Source organism: Protopterus annectens, chromosome 12.part0, assembly GCF_019279795.1.
Source record: "Protopterus annectens isolate FY-2018-M chromosome 12.part0, PAN1.0, whole genome shotgun sequence".
Taxonomy (NCBI): Eukaryota; Metazoa; Chordata; order Ceratodontiformes; family Protopteridae; genus Protopterus; species Protopterus annectens.
This window is the reverse complement of record NC_056746.1, coordinates 837,351,592-837,375,376: the sequence shown is the minus strand read 5'-3', so window position 1 is coordinate 837,375,376 and position 23,785 is coordinate 837,351,592. Positions and strand designations below refer to the sequence as shown.

Genomic DNA, 23,785 nt, shown 5'->3' with positions numbered 1-23,785 from the left:
AATCCCCACACCCTCCATTCACCTTAATCTCTTTAACTATCATCAAACCATCAACTCCCTACTAGAATAAATAAATCCACCCACAAACAAACCATCCTAGACTGGATAGTAACCAAGAACAATGCCCTCTCCTATAAAACAGGAATACTCCCTGACAATATCAGTGACCACCTCCTTACCTTTATCACTAAACAAAAATTCAACAATCCCAAACCAACTACTTTCCGTACCAAACACAACAAAACAGAATTCAACCTAGCATCCTTTCAAAATGAACTCAAGGAATACAACTGGTCTACTCTAAAATACCTCCCAATAGATGAGGCTGTAACCCATTTCAACAATACCTTCCTACAAATTCTAAACCAACATGCCCCATCCCGATTAGTCAGAGTCAAATCCAAAGCAGCCCCATGGCTCTCTAAAACAACTAAACAAACTATGCGAGCTAGAAATAAACTATGGTCTAAATGGAGGTCCACAAAAAACCCAATTGACCATCAAAACTTCAAACAGCTGAGAAATAAAACAAAGAAGCTTACCATTCTGAGTACTAAGCAGCACAAACCAGGAAATAATATCAGGATTCACAGCAATAGGGCAACACACAGAAGTACCACAGAAGTCACAGGAAAATAAAGTTAAATTTAAGTTGAATTTAATGAAGCTTTTCCTGTGGTGTACACAGACTTCCTCAGACAAAAAGTATTACAAACTACATTTAACTGAACAGCAGCTTAAATATCCAGCAGTATTAAGTCAAAGGTTCAATTAACCAATCAGGCACACCTTGAACCATGAATAAAAATTTAAAGTTAAAACGCAAGCTCACAGGACTTGAGTTCAATCACTCACATTATATTAAAATTAAAAATAAAACTAGACAATCATAAAATCAGCCAGTTGTTAGCCTATCATCTAAATAAACACTAGCCACTACCTGATATAAACAAGTACAAAACACAAAACAGTTAGAGTGTGTTACAAACTCATAAAGGCAAAAGACTATCTAACCAGGTTCTTAAGTTTAAGAAGGCTGCTAATAGAGCAGCCTTCATTGAGACCTGGTAGAGCATAGGCATTTAATCTAATTTGCCATCGCAATTCAGACCTCTAATAATAGGTGTACAGGGGCTCCTCTAATAGTGTCATGCATTTGTTCTATAACCATAAACTTAAAATGGTGGTCTTTATGCTGGATGATATGTTTAGCAAGAGCATTTTCATCTTTCGCTTTGTTAATTGCATATTGATGTTCAGATCCGATCTTTAAATCTACGGTTTTACCTACATAAAACCTGTGCATTTTTGGCATAATGCCACATAGACCACCATTTTAGAATTACAAGTGCATCTGCATCTAATGTCGTATCTAATATTATCAATGTCAAATCGGTTTGATTCAAGAATGTGACGACATTGATTGCAGTTTTGACATTTGAACATCCCATCTGCCTCAGGTTGTTCCAACAACATTTTCATATTTTTACCCCTTCTATATGCAACCTCAGGTTTAACTCCCAGTTTGTTCAAAATTGCAAGGTTGGAACGGAACAAGTTCCAGTTCTTAGTAATGATGTCCATAATAGACCTACTACTTGGACAATATGTAAGAATTAATCTAGTGTTATTATTATGTATAGGAGTAGTTCCACCTATACATTCTAACCTAGACTCGGCCAACCCGGAAGAACTGATGTTCAGTATAGGTTTGTAAAACCCACTGGATCTTTTGTTAATCACCTCATTGACTAAGTTGTCTAATAAGTTAAGCGGATAGCCTCTATGAAGGAACATATTCTTAAGTAAGTCACATTCCCTAAGAAAGTCATCGTCCAGGCTCACCATCCGGGCTGCTCGTACGAGCTGACCCTTAGCCACAGATGATAGGCTAACAACTGGCTGATTTTATGATTGTCTAGTTTTATTTTTAATTTTAATATAATGTGAGTGATTGAACTCAAGTCCTGTGAGCTTGCGTTTTAACTTTAAATTTTTATTCATGGTTCAAGGTGTGCCTGATTGGTTAATTGAACCTTTGACTTAATACTGCTGGATATTTAAGCTGCTGTTCAGTTAAATGTAGTTTGTAATACTTTTTGTCTGAGGAAGTCTGTGTACACCACAGACTAAATTCAACTTAAATTTAACTTTATTTTCCTGTGACTTCTGTGGTACTTCTGTGTGTTGCCCTATTGCTGTGAATCCTGATATTATTTCAAGCTTACCATTCTGGACAAGAAAAACTACCACCTTCAATACCAACAAAACCAACACCAAAACCCAAAACTATTTTGGTCAGGAATAAACAAACTACTCCATCCTGGCAACACCAAAACGCCTACCCCAGCTAACCTAGCACAAACCCAACCTAACATTATAGCCGACACTTTCAACAACTTTTTCTCTCAAACAGTCACCTCACTTGCAAGTACCATGACTCCCCCCCCCAACCCTCCAAACTACCCCCACTCAAAACAGCACACACATGCTAAAGTTTAGTACTGTCTCAACAACCTATATACATAAGCTTCTATCTAAACTCAAACCCTGCACCCTTCTGCAGACAAGCTTCCAGCTGAATATCTGCAACTAGCTGCATCCGAGATAGCCTACCCAGTCTCCATCTTAATAAACAGAACCATAACTGAATCCAAAATCCCATCCTGTTGGAAAATCTCCCATATTATTCCCCTCCATAAAGGAGGAAACTCCAACGAACTCTCCAATTTTCGGCCTATTGCCCTTCTATCTCCTCTATCCAAAATAATGGAACGCTGCATTCACCATCAACTTCTACATTATCTCTTAAATAACAACTTGCTTGTAGACTCACAACATGGTTTTAGACCCTACCATAGTACTTCAACTGCCCTTCTCTCCTTCACTGACTATCAATAAAAACCGCAACAATAACCTGTTCTCCTCTGCTCTATTCTTAGACCTCTCAAAAGCGTTCGATATGGTCAACCATAAACTTCTCCTTGATACCCTACAATCCCTCTCACTTGATTCACAAGCATTACAGTGGTTCGACTCATACCTGACTAATAAAAAACAAGCAGTCCTCTGGGACAGCCACCTATCCTCTCAACTCCCTGTTACTATCGGCGTCCCACAAGGATCCATCCTAGGTCCCCTACTTTTCTCTATTTTCATAAATAACCTGCCCACTTCCCTCCCAACATCCACTTGTATACAGTATGCAGATGATTCCACTCTCATCTGCTCTGCTTCTTCCCCAGCACAACTCCACTCTGCTACCCAGGAGGTCTTCACTGCAGCAGAAAAATGGTTCCAACATATCTGTCTCCTCCTAAACCCCAAAAAAACCAAACTTCTACTGTTCACCCCTACCTCTAAATCCACCCCTATCACTTTTTCCATTGTATCGCAATCGCACTGTCATCCAACCTGACTTTTCCACTAAACTGCTAGGCGTAACCATAGACAATCAGCTAAATTTTGACTATCACATTGACTTAACTATCAAGTCAGTCAATAAAAGATGGGTGCCCTTTACAGACTTAAGCCCTTCCTTACTGCCACTTCCGAGTGGCTCTCGCCAAACTCACCTCATTTCTACATTATTGTATGCCTCTCCTTCCTTTATCAATATATCTAAAGCTAATCTTCAAAAACTAAATACCGCCTACCACAGTATAGCCAGATTTGCCACTGGCTCTCTATTCCAAACTCATCACTGTCTTAACTTAAAGAAACTAAACTGGCTTGAACTTCCAAACCTAATACTACTTCAGCAACTAATCATCACTTTTAAAATTCTACATTACCGCTCCAACACACCCACACTAAATAAACTCATCACTCCTTATAAAAATCTTACTACACTTAGATCAGCCAACAAGCTACTAGTTACTACTTTGAAATCTCATAATAAGTCAGGTGATTCCTTATTTGCAAACACTGTCGGTTCTTACTGGAATAAACTCCCCACAGAACTGACCTCCCTAGGCTCATGCCATCTTTTCAAAAACAGATGAAAACTCACCTAATAACTCACTGGCTATGCCCCTGCTCTAATCCTGACTGACCTCAGCAAATTTATTACTCTCCCCAGTCTGCTCCTGTGTACTTTTGCTCCTCTGTTCTAACTTAAACTGACTTCCACAGTCCCTTTTTATACCTTCACTCTTCTGTTCTTAGTTCTGTATTGACTCCCCTCTGACCACTCTGTTTTTCTGTCTCTTGCGTCTTTTAGCTGACCTCCTATAATCCTGCTACCTTTTATATTTCTCACTATCTTTGTTTTTCCCCTCTCCTTTACCTACTGCCTGTTCCTTAGCCTCACTAAGTCCAGAATTCCTATACCTAACAGTAACTGTACTTTATTATTTCCTTTCTCTTTACATCATTTCTGCCTTTTACCTATCTCTAACCTTTTAATATCTTTTACACTACTAACCTGCCTGTTTAACACTATATATTAACCTCTTTTATGCTTTCAGCCAAGACCTATTTGTTGTCATGACTAGCTACTATGGATATTGTTTTAACTTTAAATTGTTTTTGATACTGAAGCTTTTCTCCTCAGCCCCTGACTGAATTTTGATTGTCATCTAGTCAGATTTGTACATGAAAAATGTATTTGCATTTGTATTTTGCCGTATTATACTATATTATTTTTTAGTTTTATTTGTATAGATAGTATTATTAATGACTTCATATATTATAGTGTATTAGTCTGATAGTGGAGCTTTTCTCCTCGAGCCTCTGCTGAAAATGGACATGTATCCAGCCAGACTAGCCCGGTTAACAAATGTAAAATAAATAAATAAATAAATAAATAAATAAATTTGATTTAATTCCCTCAGCCTCCTTTGCCTACTGTGTAACCTTGAGCAAGACCCTTAACCAGACAGTACTTTAGGGCAATTGGGAATCTGGGTTAGGCTCCTTAATCTCGTAGACTGCATACTTAGTAGCTATCTATAAGAATTACTACACCAAAGAGTGATGTGGTTCAGCATTGATAGTTTTTGCTTTGTGTCTGTGTTTCTCTCACTTTATTAATATCCTTTTTTTATATTTTTTTTGTTTTAATTTGGTTTTAAGTCATTTACATTTTTATTTATACACTACCAAACACGTCCGTGGTGTAGCAGCAGTCACCTCACCACCCACACTCCTGCCAGCATTTCTTGGGGCCCCAGCTGCCTCCAAGCCTGTCTGTCTGCAAGTTGATGCAAATCATCCAATAGGAGATGACCTGGAAGGTTCCTTGGTGTCTTCTGGTGGCCTATCACTAGATGGACGTGGTGCATGTTCTCCATCAGGGGACTCCACTAGTGGGTCAAGGTATACCACCTGGTAGGAGCTGGAGGATGTGGTGACAGTGTTGGTGGACTGGCAGTGTGATACCTGCACTAGCTGCCTGAAGAACAACCTACTGAGACTGGCAGAATCACACTCCTACTAGGACCTGCCCATCAGAGCACCAAGAGTTGGGCCCAGCTGGAGGGAGATAATGGTGGTGACTGACTTTTAGTTGAATGCAGCACTTGGCAACATGACAGTCACCCATCATCACCCTACCTCCCACATGATGTTCCCCCTTCTTTGTGCTTCAATTTCCACCCTAGTTTATACCCCAATCCTCCTCATCACCAACTGCCTTCTGTCTCTCTCCCTTGTTTCCCACCCACTTGTGTCAGCACCTCTCATGTTACTTTTTCTGTTTTCTCTTTGTGAGCCCCTGCTACCATCCCTATCCCCTCCTTCCTACCACACCATCTCTTGCCTACAAATTCCCTCTACCCTTCTTGAAAAAAAAAGAAAAACTGGCATTGTGTCAAAAAATACTGTTTTCTCATCTCTATCCCCTATCCCATTCTTTCATTCCTCTTGCTTTCCTCCCATTTTTCACTGTTCCAGAATCTCTTTTTCTTCCCATTTATAACAATAAATTTGTAAGGACTTTGCTGTGATGCCGTTATCAGAGCTCTCAGCTCCACTCACAGCAAACAGACATACAGGTGAATGTGCACTGTTGTAAGCATGCTACTTATATGGTACTGGTCTCACTGGGGCAGGTGACCATCATTGTGCAGTATGCATGTCATTACTGACCAACCTGTGGGGCTTTGCTACTAACAAAAACATTACCTAATTCCATGCTTAAAACTTATGCAGAAGAAAAATGCATCCATTTTTGCAAGAAGACTATGTCACCTCTTCCAACCAAAGATGCAATATCTGTCCCTCCACATGTCACCATCAGGTCAAAATGAATCCATGTCTAAAAGAAACATAAAGCTATATGAAAAAAACCAGCACATCTTAATCCCACAACACACAGAGGGCAGAAGACACACATGTTACTAGCCACATGAATATTCAGTGTTCAGGCCAAGTTTCAAACTACAGATCTAGAAAATAAAAAAAAAAGTGATCAGTTACAAGTAATATCAATACCTACAAAGGGAAAGAAAGCCCCACCACCACTAGGAATACCACTGCATCAACCACCTCTCCAAAGTAAAACGAGTACAAGTCTCCTACTGAGTTGAGCTACTCCTAGGGTTTCGTATTTTCAAACTTCATATTGGTACTTTTCCACCTCTTGCAGCCAAGCTCCATAATAAAAGAAAAAAAACTCCACAACCTCTCCCAATTAAGTCCCTCACTCCAGACACCTCAAACCAAACTGCACTGTACCAACCATCCCTTCTCCATTTTGCATCCAAATTCTGGCAATCCTCTCCGCCTTCACCTAAAAGAAGTCACCTCTTTCTCCACATTCCCAGTACAGCTCAAAAGACACTGCCATCAAAAATGACTGCAAGTGCTTTTCCACTGGGCACATAACCTAACTCTCTCCTCACCTGCATCACCTCTGCTTTGACCCTCTGTTTTTATCTGCTGCTTCCCACTCATATTTACTACTAAAATTAATTGACATTTATTTTTCTAATGTGTTAATAATATGTACAAATTATTTCAATTGTATATGGGCTTATCTACCTTCTATGATTACTCTGTGTTTGTAAATTTGTTCTTTTTAATTAATTAATTAATTAATTAATTAATTAATTAATTAATGTATTATAGGAACATAAGATCATAGTACATTACTAGGCTATTGAGCCGGAGGTCATTTTAAACCTAGCTGTTTCAACCAATGTAATACCATGGAGGTACTAGGCAATATCCAAGACTGCATTTATTGATGACTGCCCATGTCCAGGAGGGTTGAGGGCACTATCTCCAGCAAGAATTTACAGTGCCCCATCCACTCATCCAGGTTCCTCTTGAACAGTGTCATACAGGTGCTCTGTTTCACATGAATTGGTAGCCTATTCCAAAGACATGGCAGTTGTTGGGAAATAAATCTGTCCTATTTAAGTAGCAGGCCCTACTTACGTCCCTGGAAGGGGTAGCCCTAGACGCATTTGGATTTACAGATATGCAGTAGGTTCATTAGTTTTGGGTCTTGGGTTGCTCTGTAGGCCAGGCATAAGGCTCCCCTAAGAAGTCTATATAATACTGAGTATAGTGACAGAGATTTCAGTTGGCCCATGTAAGGCTGGAGGCCATTGATCCTCTTTGTTAGAAACCTCTGAGGTCTCTCTAATTGCTGTAGGTGCTTTGCATGGTACATACCTAATGGGACATTATACTCAACTATGGGCCGGATAAGTGCCGAGTATAGGGGGAGTTATAACTTCTTTTGCTTTTGAGGCAATGCCTTTACTAAACAAGTGAGCTACGTGGAAAGCTTTCCTTACAATGGTAGACACGTGGTGGTTGACGTTAAGGTCGCAGTCAGCCTGTGATCCCAGGTCGCTACCACATCATGGGTACTTAGGGTATTATTACTGATTTGATAATGTGAAGGGACATTGCTGTGCCAAAGGGAATGCTGATGCATTTCTTTACATTCAGTTTGAGACCGTGACTAATACATCAGTTGTTGGTCTGTGTGAGACTATCCTGGAGTATACCGACATCATTTGGGGATTCGGTGATTGCACCTAGTTTGCAGTCATCTGCAAACTTGGTCAGCCACAACCCTTTAGTTTTGACCTGAACTTCTGAGAAATATATACCAAACAGTAGGGGGCCCAGCACTGACCCCTGTGGCACCCTGCTGGTAACAGGTCTGCTGGTTGATGTGGAGTCACCGACTTTGATAGTGTGTGTCCGGTTTGTGATCGTCAATGCCTGAATGTGGGATTGTATTGAAAGCCTTTACCAAGTCGAGGTATGCTGTGTGCACAGATTTGCCCTTGTCAATGGCCTTGGTCACACTTTTAAAGAAATCCACCAGATTTAACAGGCAGGACCTGCCCTTCACAAAGCCGAATTGGGTAGGATCCAGGGTTTGGAAGTCACCTATGTCTTTATTTATTAGGTCCATAATGATACATTCCGTGGCCTTACAGATGAGGCTAGTCAGACTTATAGGTCTATAATTCCCCAGGTCTGTTGCTAGTATACCTTTGTGGAGGAGAACAACTTTAGCTATTCTCCATTCCACAGGAACAAAGTCTGTGGTTAGGCTATGATTGAAAAGGATACTTAGTAGTGATGCTAGTTCATGTTTTAGCCTGTTTAGAAGACAGGCTGGGATGTCATCTGGTCCCACAGAGGCTGTATTTTTTGCCTTGGACAGGGTTTTGAGGACCTGCTCTTCAGATATGTATGGTTGGGGGAGGGTCTGTTGTAACTTAGGAAGGGATAAGAGCGCGACATTTTCTCCAAACCTATCCGCTAGCAGGTTCGCTATCTCTGTGGCGTCAGTGTGTGCGATACCATTGGCCACCAGTTCTGCATATGCTTGGGTCCTACCCTTCAGGTTACATAAATAGCTATAAAAGGCCTTATGGTTATCCTTGGCAGTACTTGCTAGATTTCTCTCAAAGAAACTCTTGGAGGATTTGACAAGTTGTCTTATTTGCCTGTTAAGACTGAGGAGGGTGCTTATCCATTGTTGGAACCTTGTCTTTGTTTTCTTGGACAACAACTTTTTGCATTTATTGTACAGTTTGTTGATGCCAGAAGTTCACCATGGCAGCTTGATTTTACTTGGGGCTCTAGCTTTGATTCTGTATAGTAAAGCAGAGTATATACACTTATGCAAGTGACTGTACAGGGTTTTAGTGTAAGCTTCAGCATAGTTACCACTTTCAGCTTGGGGTGGGGCTTGGAATGCATTTTTATTTTCACCTAAGAGGGTACAGTTTGCCTTGGTGAAGTTTTTTTAGTCTGACTTCACCCTTTTTGAGCTCTGGTGTCAGTTCGAAGATGACTAACTTGATCATAGGTTCATAGGTGTGCACTAGCCTAATGGCCCCGGGGCCTTTACAAGCCTAGCCCATAGAAGTGCCCTGGCATTGTGCCGTCAGTCATTAGTTCCCAGTGCCTCTATCAAGTAGAGACACTGGAGTGATCCCCGGGGTGAACTTTTTATTTCCCATCTGTGCCTCTATCAAGTAGAGATGCTGGAGTGATCCCCGGGGTGAACTTTCTATTTCCCATCCTCTCATCAAGATTTCTCTTAAAGAGGGCTAGTGAGGTGCTCTGCTTAACATGTATGGGAAGTCTATTCCAGAGCATGGGCAGTCTCTGGGTTATGAACCTGTCCCTCCAGCATGTTCGTTTGTGATAATGAGGTTGAGGTCTCTGGAGCGTATGGTGCGGAGGGATTGGGATTTCTTTAGATGCAGCATTTCTAACAGAGCTGGGTCAGACATGGCTTCGTAAGTCAAGCAGAGATCGCCTCTTAGTAGATGATATGAGAGAGAATAGCTAGAGTTTTTTGAGTCTGTCCATGTAGGACATGTGTTTAAAAGACTAGGATCCTCTTCGTGAGGTACTTTTGTGGCCTCTCCAGCTGTTGCAGGTGTCTAGTGAGGTACATGCCAAATGGGGCATTATACTCTATGATTGGTCTAATGAGGGAAGAGTAGAGAGAAATGATGACCTCTTTCTTCCTGGATGCAAAACCCTTGGTAATGAGATGTGCCACACAGAAGGACTTTCTGACCACAGTGGCAATGTGGTGGATGAAGGAGAGGTTGCTGTCAACCTATGTTCCCAAATCTCACCTTCAGTGTTCAGTGGGCTCCCACCAATGTGGTAATTAGTGGGAACTGAGTTTTTCCCAAAGGGGATGATGACGCATTTATGGCATTAAGCTTAAGGCCATGGTTTCAACACCAGTCACTGGGCTCACCGAGGCCTTAATGTAGGATGTCTGCAACACTTGGGGAGTTAATAATGGCTCCCACCTTGCAGTCATCTGCGAATTTGGTCAGAGTCCCTCCGTGTTGGCCTGGATTTCTGAGAAATAGATGCCAAACAAGAGAGGACCCAGGACAGACCCCTGTGGGACTCCACTCGTGACTGATCGGCAGTCTGACTTGGGAGTCCGCTACTTTCACACTGTGTGTTCTGTCTGACTTGGAGTCCGCTACTTTCACACTGTGTGTTCTGTCTGTGAGCCAGTTTGCAACCCACCTAACAATATAGGGGTTGATGTGGATGGGGAGTTTATCAATAATTCCTGAGTGAGGAATGGTATCAAAGGCCTTGGCCAGATCGAGGTAGGCTGTATGAACTGCCTTACCTTCATCCGCCGCTCTGGTGACTGACTCAAAAAAGTCAACCAGGTTGAGCAGGCATGATCTACCTTTCACAAAGCCAAATTGCATGGGAGCTAGAGTTTGGAGATTCTCTATATCCTTGTTAATTAGGTCCAAGATGATGCGCTCCATAGCCTTACATATCAGACTCCTCAGGCTAATGGGGTGATAATTTCCAGGGTCTGTAGTCGCTCCTCCTTTATGGAGAGGGATGACTGTAGCAGTGCGCCATTCGGTAGGGACAAAGCCTTGAGGTAAGGCTGTGAGTGAATAGAGCACACAGATGTGGTGCCAGTTCACTTTGTAATTCATGTAGAACACAGCCAGAGATATTGTCGGGTCCCATGGAAACTGTATTCTTGGCCTTAATGCAGGGTGCCTGGCATTCTTCCGGTATTGAGATTGGTCCTTTGGGGGAGAGTGAGGGGTAAAGTTGACAATGAATCTGTCAGCCAGTATGTTGGCAATATCGGTTGGTCTAGTACAGGAGGTACCATTGTATAGTAACTCAAAGCAAATATGGGTATTGCCATGGAGATTCTTGATATAACTACAGAAGGCTTTGTGGTTGCTTTTAGTGTCTGTCACAATTCTGCCTTCATAGCTGCCTTTGGAGGTTTTGATGAGGGATCTCAACTTCTTGTTGAGGCTAATAAGGGAATTTTTCCAGTTTTAGGACTTCACCTTTTTCTGCAACAGTTTCTTCTTTCTGTTGTAGAGTTTATTAATGGCAGAGGACCACCAGACTGGCTTGCTTTTTTTGGAGGACAGCATCTTGGTTCTGTTGGGTATGGCTAGTTCCATGCATTTATGTACGTGTTTGTACAGTGTACTGGTGTATGATTTGGCAATCATGCATCTATTTTCCATTGGCATGGGTGTCGCGAAGTTAGCCACCTCTGTTTTTAGGAGTCCAAAGTCAGCTTTGGAGAAGTTTTCCATGGCAGATACCTTTGTGGGGGGGTGTGGGTGAGATGCGGATTTCCATGATGATTAGTTTGTGGTCAGATCTAATCAGGGAGGAACTGACTACTGGTGTGGAGCAACAGTTGCCCATGTTAGTAATAACCAGTTCAAGGATGTTGCTTCCTCTAGTGGGGTTAAGAATGAGCTGGTCAAGGGCATTGGAATTTATGAATTCCAGGAAGCGTTGGGCCAGTGCATTGGTGCTTGAGTAGTTTTCCCAGTTGATGGAGGGGTAGCTGAAGTCTCCTAGTATGAGAGTGTTGGGTTGGACCTTGATAGATTCCAGGGTGCTTAGGAACATGGAGTGAGATTCTAGGGACATGGCTGGGGACCTATAGCAGGCTATGACCTGGATTGTTGTCTTACCCAATGTTAGTTGTACCTGAAGTATCTCAGATGCATTATGCTGGGCTACTAGTCTGGAGGTGTGCATATACTTTATGAATATGGAGACACCACCACCTTTGGAGCTTCAGTCCATGTTACGAGGCCAAAAGGAGTGGAATGAGTTATAGCCTGGTAGCGCAGGGGTGCTTTCTGCCCCTTTAAACCAGTTCTCCGTTACAGCACAAATGTCAATATTCTCCATTTGAGGAGTGCTTTGAGCGACTGCATCTTGAGATTTAGACTTCTAGCACTGAGCAGCATGACCCTCAGAGTGCATTTATTTATAGCTGTTACAGTGGTAATTTGGTCTTTGGAACAATGCCTAAAAAAGGCCCTATAGGGGTGGCAACAGCCTCAGCCGGTAACCGGAAACCCAGGGGTGACAGATGCAGGCCATCTCTGGCAAAGCATTAAGGTCTGTCAATCATGTCATCCCAAGCAAACAGATACTGGATTCCCTGTAGAATGACACCAGAAACTTAGCCAATTGTTGAAGTCAATAATTTTGTTGTTTGTACTGCGGTATCATTCTGGGTGACAGTAGGATATTGCTCAGGACTAGTGTCATACCTGCTTGGGCCACATAATCTGAGAGCTCCACAGTGTGTCCCTCAACCTAAGCCCCTAAGGCTAAACACCTTGCCCAATACACTAATCATAGGTGACTCAACAGAGAGGCACATAGTGTGTTGTGGTGATCAAGTGCGTTTCTGTCTTGGAGGTCTCTGCTGTTTGGATAAATTTCTATTGAGTGCCTCCGCGAAGGTGGGTGTGTGGTTTGTATTTTTATGTGACAGCTGTGAGAGTGGGTGTTCTGGAGGGCTACGAGTTCCATGTGGTGTGGTGCAGGTTTCGACCTTCTCCTCTTGATCGGCTAGTCTGGTCTTGGATGGAGAGTGCATAGCTTCCAATTTGGTGATATAAGTGCATCTCTTACAAGTCTGTGTGTTGGAGGTAAGTGGAGAGGGTTATCTGTGTACATGAGACAGTTGCTACACTGCCTCAGAATGCCCAAGTGCACCAAGTTAATAGGAGAAAGTACAGGGAACTTCCCTTTAATCATGCCAGGAGGGGTGGTCATAACTACTAAGTACTGGAGCTATTTCCGTGAAGAACGACTAGTGCTGATGGCTCTTAGGTGTGCTATAATAATTGCTACAAAAAACAGTTGAAGTGCAAAGTGATTAGGCTATTTGAAGTGCGAGACAAAGAACTAGTAAGATCTAAGGGAAAAACTGAAGAGCAGACTTTCTGGTACCAGTAATAGTTTACCTCAGCTCGGCGCTGCTGAGTGGAGCTTAAACAAGCGCAGACCCGTGCAAAAGGGGGTTTAAAACCAGAAAGTTGAAATGGATGGAAAAACTGCCCAGACATTCAATAAACTACAATTTCTGGGCCAGAAACCACTCATTTTGTGGTAGATAGGCTATCTAGTGCTTACCACTCCCACTGATAATAAGCTAGAAGGCTTCCCTCCAAAACAGAAAGGCTTGGGGGGCTCAGACGCTTACAAACAGTCCTGGATACAGCAAATCTGTATCAGGACTAGACTAGTTACAGGAAAGGCGGGAAACGAGCGCAAACGCAGCACCTGTTTGACATGTTAAAACGCTGAGAGAAGAAAGGAGCCACTTTTGAGAGTTTAAGTATTTTCTTCTGATTTATTTCTTAGAAAAACTGCATTGCCGCCTACTTTTCGGCATTTTCTTGCTTGCAAAAGTTGATATGAATGGAGGCTAAGCGCTCTCAACCCATGACTGTAACAGACAGTCAAGAGGAGAAGAGACACACTAGCATCATACCACCAGTCACACATGGATCTACAAAACAAGCACCGACAAAACATACGCATAAATACACAAAAACATATTTGGAGGCAGTAGGTACAAATCTGAAAAAGAAACAGTGCCCTCCAAAACAGACAAGCAAGCAACCTGCACCTCCAAACACAAGCCAGAAAACACATAATTCACCTCAGCAGTGTGCCTCACGACAGCCCCTAAGGCAAAACACCATACCCAACATGCTAGTAATAGGAGACTCTATAGTAAGGCACACAGATGTTCCACTCACCAGGCTGAACATGGAGACGGTTACTGTCAGCTGCCTGTCGGGTGCTAGGATCCGCCACATAACACAGGCACTTAGGTCACTCCAGAACAAGTACAAGTATGACGCTGTCATTGTACATGTTGGTGTGAATGATCTAAGACGTACCGCCCTGGACTACATGAAAAGAGACATTGAGGAGCTCTCTGATCATGTAGCCCAAGCTGGTATGACCCTGACCTTGAGTAGCATACTACCTTCACCTAGAATAATACCACAATACAAAGACAAAATGTTCAATTTCAACAATTGGCTAAGCTTCTGGTGTCATTCTAATGGGGTCCAGTGTCTGTCTGCCTGGGATGACATGATAGACAAGCCTCGCTGTTTCGCCAGAGATGGTTTGCACCTGTCACCCCTAGGCTTTCAAATACTGGCCAAGGCTCTTGCCGTCCCCATAGTGCCTTTTTTTTAGGCAAGGCTCAAAGGACAAACCAACCACCGTAACCAGCACAGGTATCCAAAAACTAAGGGTAATGCTACTCAACGCCAGAAGCCTCAACCTCAAAATGCACGCACTCAAGGCACTCCTCAGTATGGAGAAAATCAATGTTTGTGCAGTGACGGAAACCTGGTTCAAGGCTCCAGAGAGCACCCCAGCACTACCAGGTTACAATTCATATCATACTTTCCGGCCTCAGTTACCGGATCGCATTACAAAGGGCAGAGATGTATCTCTATTCATCAAGGATACCCACATCTCCAGGTTAGTGGCGCAGCAAGATGCCCCAGAGATCATCCATGCGCAACTATCAGCAGGCAAAACCACATTTCAAGTTGTAGCCTGTTATAGATCGCCCACCATGTCCCAAGATGCTCACTCAGCATTCCTTGAGGCATTGAAAAATATAAAGGTCCTACCCAACACCATAATTTTGGGTGATTTCAACTACCCAGGTATAGACTGGGTGAACTGCCAAAGTTCTAACTCCTATGCCCAGCGGTTCATAGAATTTATAAACTCAAATGCCCTTGAACAACTGGAATGTTCTCCCACTAGAGGGGACAACATATTGGATTTAGTCATCACAAATATGGGCGCACATTGTACCACACCCGTTATCACTCCCTCTCTGGTCAGATCAGACCACAAACTGATAACCCTAGACATCCCCACCACTCCACCTCCCCCAGTCAAAGAAACCATTGTAAAAAACCTTTCCAAAGCAAACTTCAAACTACTTGCATCAGAAGTGGAAAGCTTCACTATCCCCTTGCAGAAGGATAATGATATCCAGGATGCAGAATCCTACACCAAGGCACTTTATATACATCTTCAGGATTGCATGGACTGTGCTATCCCAAATAAAACAAAAACTGCTTCCTCAAGCAAAAAGAAACCAGTCTGGTGGACCCCGTCCTTAAGCAAACTATACAATAAGGAGAGGAGACTTATACAAAAAAAAAAAAGCCAAATCTCAAGTAGAAAAATCTTCCCTGATCAGCTTTAGTAAGAAATTGAGGGCCCTCATCAAGTCAACTAAAGCCAATTTCGAAAAGAAAGTTGCCAATGATGCCAAGGATAACCATAAGGCCTTCTATGGTTACGTCAAAAATCTAAATGGCAATGCTCAGGTCTGTTCTGAGCTAGTACAAAATGGAACAAAATACACTGACCCCACTGACATTGCCAACATCTTGGCTGACAGGTTCAGTGCAAATTCCCCACCACCACCACCTACAGAGCCTATTACTATTCCAGGGGATTGTGTAACTCCAATTATTACTGATACGTTGGTTAATAAGGCTCTATCTAAAGCTAAAAACACTGCCTCCATGGGACCAGATGCTGTCCCGGGCTGTGTCATACGCGAGCTCCAAAATTAATTAACCCCACATCTGAATACCCTGTTCAGTCTCAGCCTCTCGACAGGATATGTGCCCATAGAATGGCGCACAGCAACGGTGATTCTGCTGCACAAGGGTGGGTCCACAACCGACCCTGGGAACTACCGACCAACAAGCCTGACCAGTCTGATCTGTAAGGCAATGGAGCGAATCATTATGGAACTCATAAATGGAGAGATTGGGAACCTCCAAACACTTGACCCCACATAGTTTGGCTTCATCAAGGGCAGATCATGCCTCCTGAACCTGGTGGACTTCTTTGAAACAGTTACTCAGGCTATACACAAGGGAAAGGAGGTACACACGGCTTACCTTGACCTTGCTAAAGCATTTGACACCATTCCCCATTTGGGTATTATTGATAAACTCACCAACCTGGGCATAAACCCTTACGTCACAAGATGGATCGCAAACTGGCTCTCAGACAGATCCCACAAAGTATGTCCGAATCCAGACCACTAACGAGCGCCTCAGGGCTCTGTCCTGGGGCCCCTCCTGTTTGGCATATACTTCTCAGAAGCACAGGCAAGCACTGAAGGGCTGTGGCTGACCACGTTTGCGGACGACTGCAAACTGGGTGCTATAATAGAGTCTCCGGCCGACATAGATATCCTCCAGAAGGGCCTTAACGAGAATGATGCATGGTGTCAAAGCCATGGTCTCAAGCTAAATGCTAAAAAATGCGTAGTAATCCCCTTTGGAAAAAACAGAGTACCCGCAAACTACCACACAGGAGGTAACCCCCTGAAATCTGAAGTAGTAATAAGGGATCTAGGGACCCAAGTAGATAGTCAGCTTTCCTTTGATAACCATGTTGCCAAGGTGGTTAGAAAATCCTTCTATGTGACCCATCTGATCACAAAAGGGTTCGCATAAAGATCTAAGGATGTAGTGGTGCCCCTCTACTATTCCCTCATCAGACCCATTACTGAGTACAATGCACCAATTGGAATGTACCTGGCTAGGCATCTCCAGCAGCTGGAGAAACCACAAAGGTACCTCACTAAGAGGATTACTGGCCTCAAACTGTTGCCCTATGCAACACGATTGAAAAAACTAAGGCTTTTTTCTGTTGCATACCACCTTCTCAGAGGCGATCTCTGTCTAACGTACAGAGCCATGTCCAACCCAGAACTGTTGAACATGCTCCATCTTAGCAAAAACAAATCCACTCGCTGCTACACACTCTAGGGATATAAACCTCAGCACAACAATGAATAGAACATGCTGGAGGGATAGATTCCCTTCGCAAAGACTTCCCTTGCTATGGAACAAGGTCCCAATCTACATAAGACAGAGCCCCTCACTATCACACTTCAAGAGGAACCTTGACGAGTGGATGGGTAACAGAAAGTTCACACCAGTGATCATACCAACAGCTCTACTAGATAGGGGCCAAGGGTACTAGCTGCTAGATCAAGGGCCTAGGGAACTAACCAAAGGGGTGGTGAATACCGCACAATGTGAGTGGGCTAATATATGCCTTCGGGCAGATAGCCCAGTATCTACCTATGTTGGTGAGGACCAGATCTAGAATGTTTGTTCCACTTGGCATATGGGCAATTTGCTCCATGGCATTTGAATTCACAAAGTCAAGGAACTTTTGTGTTAGCCAGTTTGGGCTACAGTAGGTTTCCCAGTTGATGACGAGATACTGAAATCCTCTAGTAAGTCCATGGAGTTGTCCAGTCTAACTAGACGTGAGGTGAATTTATCTCTAATACGGAGTGAAACACCGCCTCCTTTGGTTTTCACACATTCATTTTGCAGCCTATTTATTTTTGTGAACTTCTTCACCTGGGCTGTGCCTGCAAATGGTCTATTGTTGTCATTGTACTATCCCATAAACAAACTAAATAAAGGAGTTAACACAGACCATGATGTGCCTTACTTATTATTTCTATTCTATGTGAGATTAAACGTGGATTCTACACAGACTGATTACCAAATTAGTACCTAAACAATGCCCATCAAGTAGTATACAGCTCACAGATCATATGCAAGCTACTGCTTGCACTTAAATGAAGGCAATTAGCTAACCAGTCATCAAATCAAACACAAACAGAACCAGAAATATAACATCAATCAATGATCAATCAAAAATTTCAAAAGTCTGGCAAGAAGAATATACCAAAACATGCTAGGGAAAAAAACTCAGCTCAATTATCTGTCAAGACTCCCTAGTGCTGAAGTTACCAGACCATAAAGGACAGTAACAGCTGTGAAACGAATCCTCGTATTCTACCATACGATAATTTCACAGTTTTGCCTAAACTGTTTCAGCAACAAATACTTCTCCCTCGTCATTCGTAAAATGTTTTGATTCTCTGGTAAATCGATGAAGATTACACTTACATGTAGTCAATTATTCCACACAACATAGTTTTATACTTTTTTCAGAAAATACACGTTGATGCAAACGACAGCGTTCTATAAACTTCTAAAATTAATCAGTGATTGTCCTCAGATTATTTTTTGGCTTTTTACAGAATTATTGGGGGGAAAAAGAAGTATGCAAACGTAACAAACAAGTGGTCACGTTTTGGACCCCCATTCACGTCGATAAAATCGACGCACCGGGTATGTCCCTTAGACGAGACCTTAAAGATCCCACAACACGTGTGGAAAAAAGAGTAGGTTAACTTCCTGGGTGTATATAAATATCACCTCAGGTCTCAACTAAAAAGAGGCCAGTAGCCTAGTGGAGATAAGCCGGTTGCCAAAGAATGAGTAAATAAAATTATAAAATTATCTATTAAAGGAGACATTTCTAGTTTTAAGGGGAGGTTTGGGATTAATGGAAAATACAGTTGCAAAAGTTTACTTTGAAAATAGTACAGCCACACTGTATTTCACGTACACTGCGGCGCACTCATAAACGCACACATGCCCAAATTCAACCAACTAGTGCAAACTCTGGAACCCGAACATGTTTAGCTGTGCCTTTTCATGCGTGTGAGTGTAGTAAAATGATATCCAAATTATTAGCCAAAAGCACCATTTACATATCATCCACCTTCTTGAAAGGTACTAAGTTGTCACGGCCACAGCACCCACCGTACAAAGTTGTCACGGTCACGACACTTAAAAGAGTTACAGACTGCACCAAAAATAACTGCACAAAGGCCCCCCACCAGGAACAAAATTAAACACAACTGCAATTCATTTAAATAGTTAACCACCACAGCAACACATTTTCCCACAATATGCGTGGCCCTAATGACAGGCATTACTGACCCAGTCTGTAAGGCTAAGCAAATTAAAAGAAATCAAAATATTTTATGACGGAATGCTAGTACAGTCCTACAGGACCTAGCTTCAACAGCGTATTAGTGATGTCAGTTTAGGGCTGTCATTACTCTATTTGAAAACAGTTCGTTCTCTACATTTTCTGTGATTTCTACTGATCTTAATTATGACTTGTTTTACTTTTTTTTTTTTACAAAGCAAGAACTCGTGTTTATCCGATCTCAAAATATCAACAGGGAAGGGGTGGGAGATGTACTCACTTACACCTCCTGCTGCCCCGCCCCTCTCTGCAGTTTAATGGGGAGGGGCGGGATGTTTAATTCCCTTCTCGGCAGATCTGTTACCGCAACCCAAAAAAGTATGTATATTTACCGCTCAGGTTCAGATCCCAATTGTTCCTGAGTATTACTCCAACAGCTTGACCGTCGTCGTAATCCATGCGCCTTCACTTCGGAAGCAGCCATGATTTACTGAAGTAACTGAACAGAAAGACAAGATAGGTCAGCGTGAGAGCTCAAGTCCTAGTTTTCGCCAGCCCCGCCTCCTCCCCCTTAGAATTTTTATGGGAAGATAAACTACAGTTACCAGGAGCGCTTGGCGTCTTGAACTTTGAACTTGGGTTCTTTTCTGGAAAGAATTGTAGTTGTGATACATTTATTTAAATGTTTAATTTTTAATTACAGAAAAACAAATTGTGCAACCATATAAAACAATTTATCAAACTCTCTCCTACTACATTAATCTAACTCCGTACCGCAGCGCTACCTCTTAACGCAAGAAATCTAAACAAAGTCAAAAGTAATGGGTGGACAAAGGCGCAAAAACATGGACAGATTCTAAAATCGTGCTCTCACAAACCTAGAAAGTTTCTAGAATAAGTTTTGTATTAGCGTGTATATTTTGAAATGTATGCAGTCTGAAACTGCAATGTATGTCAGCATTTAGTGACTTCATCATCAGTGGTTTCAATTTGCCCTTTTCCTCAATGTAGTGCGAGTATTTCTTTCCTCTCAAACTTATTACTCAAGTTAAAATATTTTTATAAATAAAAAGGCCTATGACCCAAAACACTAACCTGGTTTCCACTAGTAAAAAAAAAAAAAAAATCTTCCAGGTTTTTATTAATTATGCCCTTAATGAAACCTGTTTAGGGTTATATTCCAAAATCATGGCTGCCTCGTAAATCACCGCTGTATTAGCATTATTACTATAACTAGATGTCTCCAGCCATACGTCAAGGAGGAGCAGATATTTAGTGCCCCTATCCAACGTAACTTCTTCACCAATGTACCTTAGAAAATCATTAGGATAACATCATGAAATATAGTATCTTTAGAAATCACTCTGGCCAACCTAACCAAATGACCTTTGGCAAGACTTCTATTTTGTGAGATCAGATGCCAACTATTATAATGTAAATAGAAGTTGGAAAAGGTTGGCTTCCTATACATAATGTAGAAAATGGTAGTAGTAATATTACCATATCAATAACATTTCTGATTTTGATTTAGATGCTTCTTTAACAATCCCGCTCTGTGAATGCTGCAGAATATGGCAAATCAAGGAGAAACAAAAGTTGGATACAATATCAAATCATCAGTCAGTATCAGACAAAACAAGAGGTAGATACAAAAACAGAAGTCAAGGAGTGGGTAGGGGTTGGAATGTCCCTTACAACTTGTAATTAGTCAGATAATGGCATTGTGTATACTAGAAATATTTTAATTACAGTCACCTCACCATTACAGATAATTTACTGGAAAAAAAGACTTGCATTTATTCCTCAACGTTGTGGTGATTTAGCTAAGACTCTTGTTGGTTTAAAATTGTTTACAAGGAAGCTAAACCTTAAATGTTATTTTGAGGAAAGGGATGTTACTCATGATTCAACGAAAATATTGTTTATGAAAAAAGGACATTTAATCTCCCTACTTCACTTTTAATTCAATCATTTGAGAAAAGTTGTAAAAAAGATATTTATAGCTTATATGCTGGTAAGCGGAAGAAAAGAATTTCTAATCTGCAAACAATGAAAGAAAATTTTTATATGAACTTAGTAACAACCCCTCTGGCGGGGTTATGTAACCAGATAAGGGAAGTGGTCTGGTAGTAATGGGCAATATAGAGTATATAACAGAAATATACAGTTTATTACCAGATACAAATAAATATATGGTAGTTTCTAGAAATGAAATTAACATTGCTTATAGGAAAATTGACCTCACTCAGAACATTATTGCTGTGAATACTTTTAGATTTTTACAAACTTCAAATCCAATTACACCTACATTAATCGGAATCCCAAAGGTTCATAAGGATTTAATACATTTTCCATTTAGATGTATTGTAGCAATGTAGGGCTCAAAAACCTGCTCTCTTGCTACTTATATTGATAGGAAGTTTAAATCTATGATTACAATATTTATTTATTAAAAGTTTTATGGGATTTCCTTGGAAAAATCAAGAAAAAGTTATGAGATAAACAAATTTTTTTTAACCATAGAGAGAGTTGACTTGCATTCAAGTATTCCACATTAGATGTGTTTGGAGATGTTTGGTGAGGCATTGATTAGTTAGTTATCCTTTTCTTTCATCAGTGGATATAAGATTATTAGTTGATTTTACGGAATTAATCTTGGACAATAATTTTCTTTTTTGTGAGGGTGAACATTATAAGCAGTCTCCAGAGCCATGGACAAGGGTAAGGTGGTCCATACAGCCTATCTAGACCTTGCCAAGGCCTTTGACACCATCCCCCACTCTGGAATCATAGATAAACCTACTAAGTTGGGTATTAATCCCTATGTCACCCAATGGGTTGCTAAATGGCTTACTGATAGAACCCACACTGTAAAAGTAGCCGACTCCAAATCCAGCTCCAGACAAGTGACAAGTGGAGTACCTCAGGGTTCAGTCCTGGGGCTGCTCTTGTTTGGCATCTACTTCTCTGAAGTACAGGTCAACACTAAGGGACTCTGGCTAACAAAGTTTGCAGATGACTGCAAACTGGGAGCCATTATTGAATCCCCAAATGATGTGGATACTCTACAAAAGGGCCTTACAGAAACAGATGCTTGGTGCCAGAGCCATGGGCTCAAGCTCAATGCCAAGAAATGTATTGTTATCCCCTTTGGGAAAAAACATGTATCCATGAATTACCATATAGGTGGCAGTACACTAAACACAGAAAGTGTGATAAGAGACTTAGGGACACAGGTGGACAGTGGTCTCACCTTCGATAACCACATCGCCACAACAGTCAGGAAATCCTTCTATGTGGCACACCTCATCACGAAGGGCTTTTCATTCAGGAAAAAAGGAGGTTATTGTCCCACTGTACTCATCCCTCATTAGACCCATTATAGAATACAACACCCCATTTGGTATGTACCTCTCAAGACATCTGCAACAACTGGAAAGGCCTCAGAAATACCTCACTAAAAGAATCACAGGCCTAAAGCAGATGCCCTACGCTGACCGCCTTAAAAAACTCCAGCTATACTCTGTCGCATATCGTCTACTCAGAGGCGATCTCTGCTTAACATACAAGGCCATGTCAAACCCAGAGCTGTTGGACATGCTACACTTAAAGAAATCCCAATCCCTCAGAGCTACACGCTCCAGGGATCTAAACCTTGTCATCACAATAAACAAAACATGCTGGAGGGATAGGTTCCTGACCCAGAGACTCCCCAGACTCTGGAATAGATTGCCCATACATGTCAAGCAGAGTGCCTCTTTGGACCTCTTCAAGAGGAACCTTGACGTTTGGATGGAAGAGAGGAAATTCACCCCAGGGATCACGTCAGTCGCCCTGCTAGACAGGGGTCCAGGAAAGTAAATAATGTGGGAAGAAATAGCCAGGGAATTATTATGGCTAGGCTTGTATAGGCCCTAGGGCTGATAGCCTAGTACCAACCTATGAACCTATGAATCCAGGGAATAGTAATGGTGGCAGTTTGTATCACCATATATGTCAGTATGGTTATGTGGAAGTGGGACAGGGATTTTATTTTTATATCACATATAAAACTATATTTAAGGTACCTGGATGATATCTTTATTGTATGGTTCTCAACAGCTAATGAGGTTGTTAAGTTCATGGCTATATCAGTAACACAACTTATTTTTAAAATTCACTCAACAACATACATTGGAAGCTATAAATTATTTGGACATAACTATAAGAAAGAAAAATAGGTGGTTCAAATTTAATATTTATAGGAAGCCAGCCTTCTCCAACTCTTATTTACATTACAATAGTTGGCATCCATACTTGTCAAACGGCAATTTAAGGTTAGCCAGAATGATTTCTGCAGACACAAACATATCTGCACCTTATTGAATGCAGTTTTACATATTTATATTGATTGTTTTCTATGTTGTCCTCTGTTCCAGGTGTGGGCCCCGCTCCATTCACCCTCACTACACTCGGGCTTACTTTGCTCTCCTACCACCCCCATTGCCACCCACCCCCATATAATTTCATTTTATAGCTAACCAGAAATCTTCCCTCCCACCCTCAGGCTCCTCTCTTTCCTGACTCTAAGTTACCACCAACAGCCTATTTCTAACATACCTTACTTCTTTACACCTGACATATCTCCACTCTTGCTAAC

General features: G+C 41.7%; 1 protein-coding gene across 1 annotated transcript in view; it reads right to left on the bottom strand.

The window, feature by feature from the left end:
* The window catches only part of UCKL1 (uridine-cytidine kinase 1 like 1), a 1,578,412-nt gene extending 1,558,741 nt beyond the window's left edge, over positions 1–19,671 (bottom strand). The window contains exon 1 of the mRNA XM_044089881.1: positions 19,539–19,671. Coding sequence (XP_043945816.1) covers positions 19,539–19,630 — 92 coding nt within the window. The 5' untranslated portion in view covers positions 19,631–19,671. The remainder of the gene's footprint in view (positions 1–19,538) is intronic.
* Positions 19,672–23,785: the final 4,114 nt, after the last annotated feature.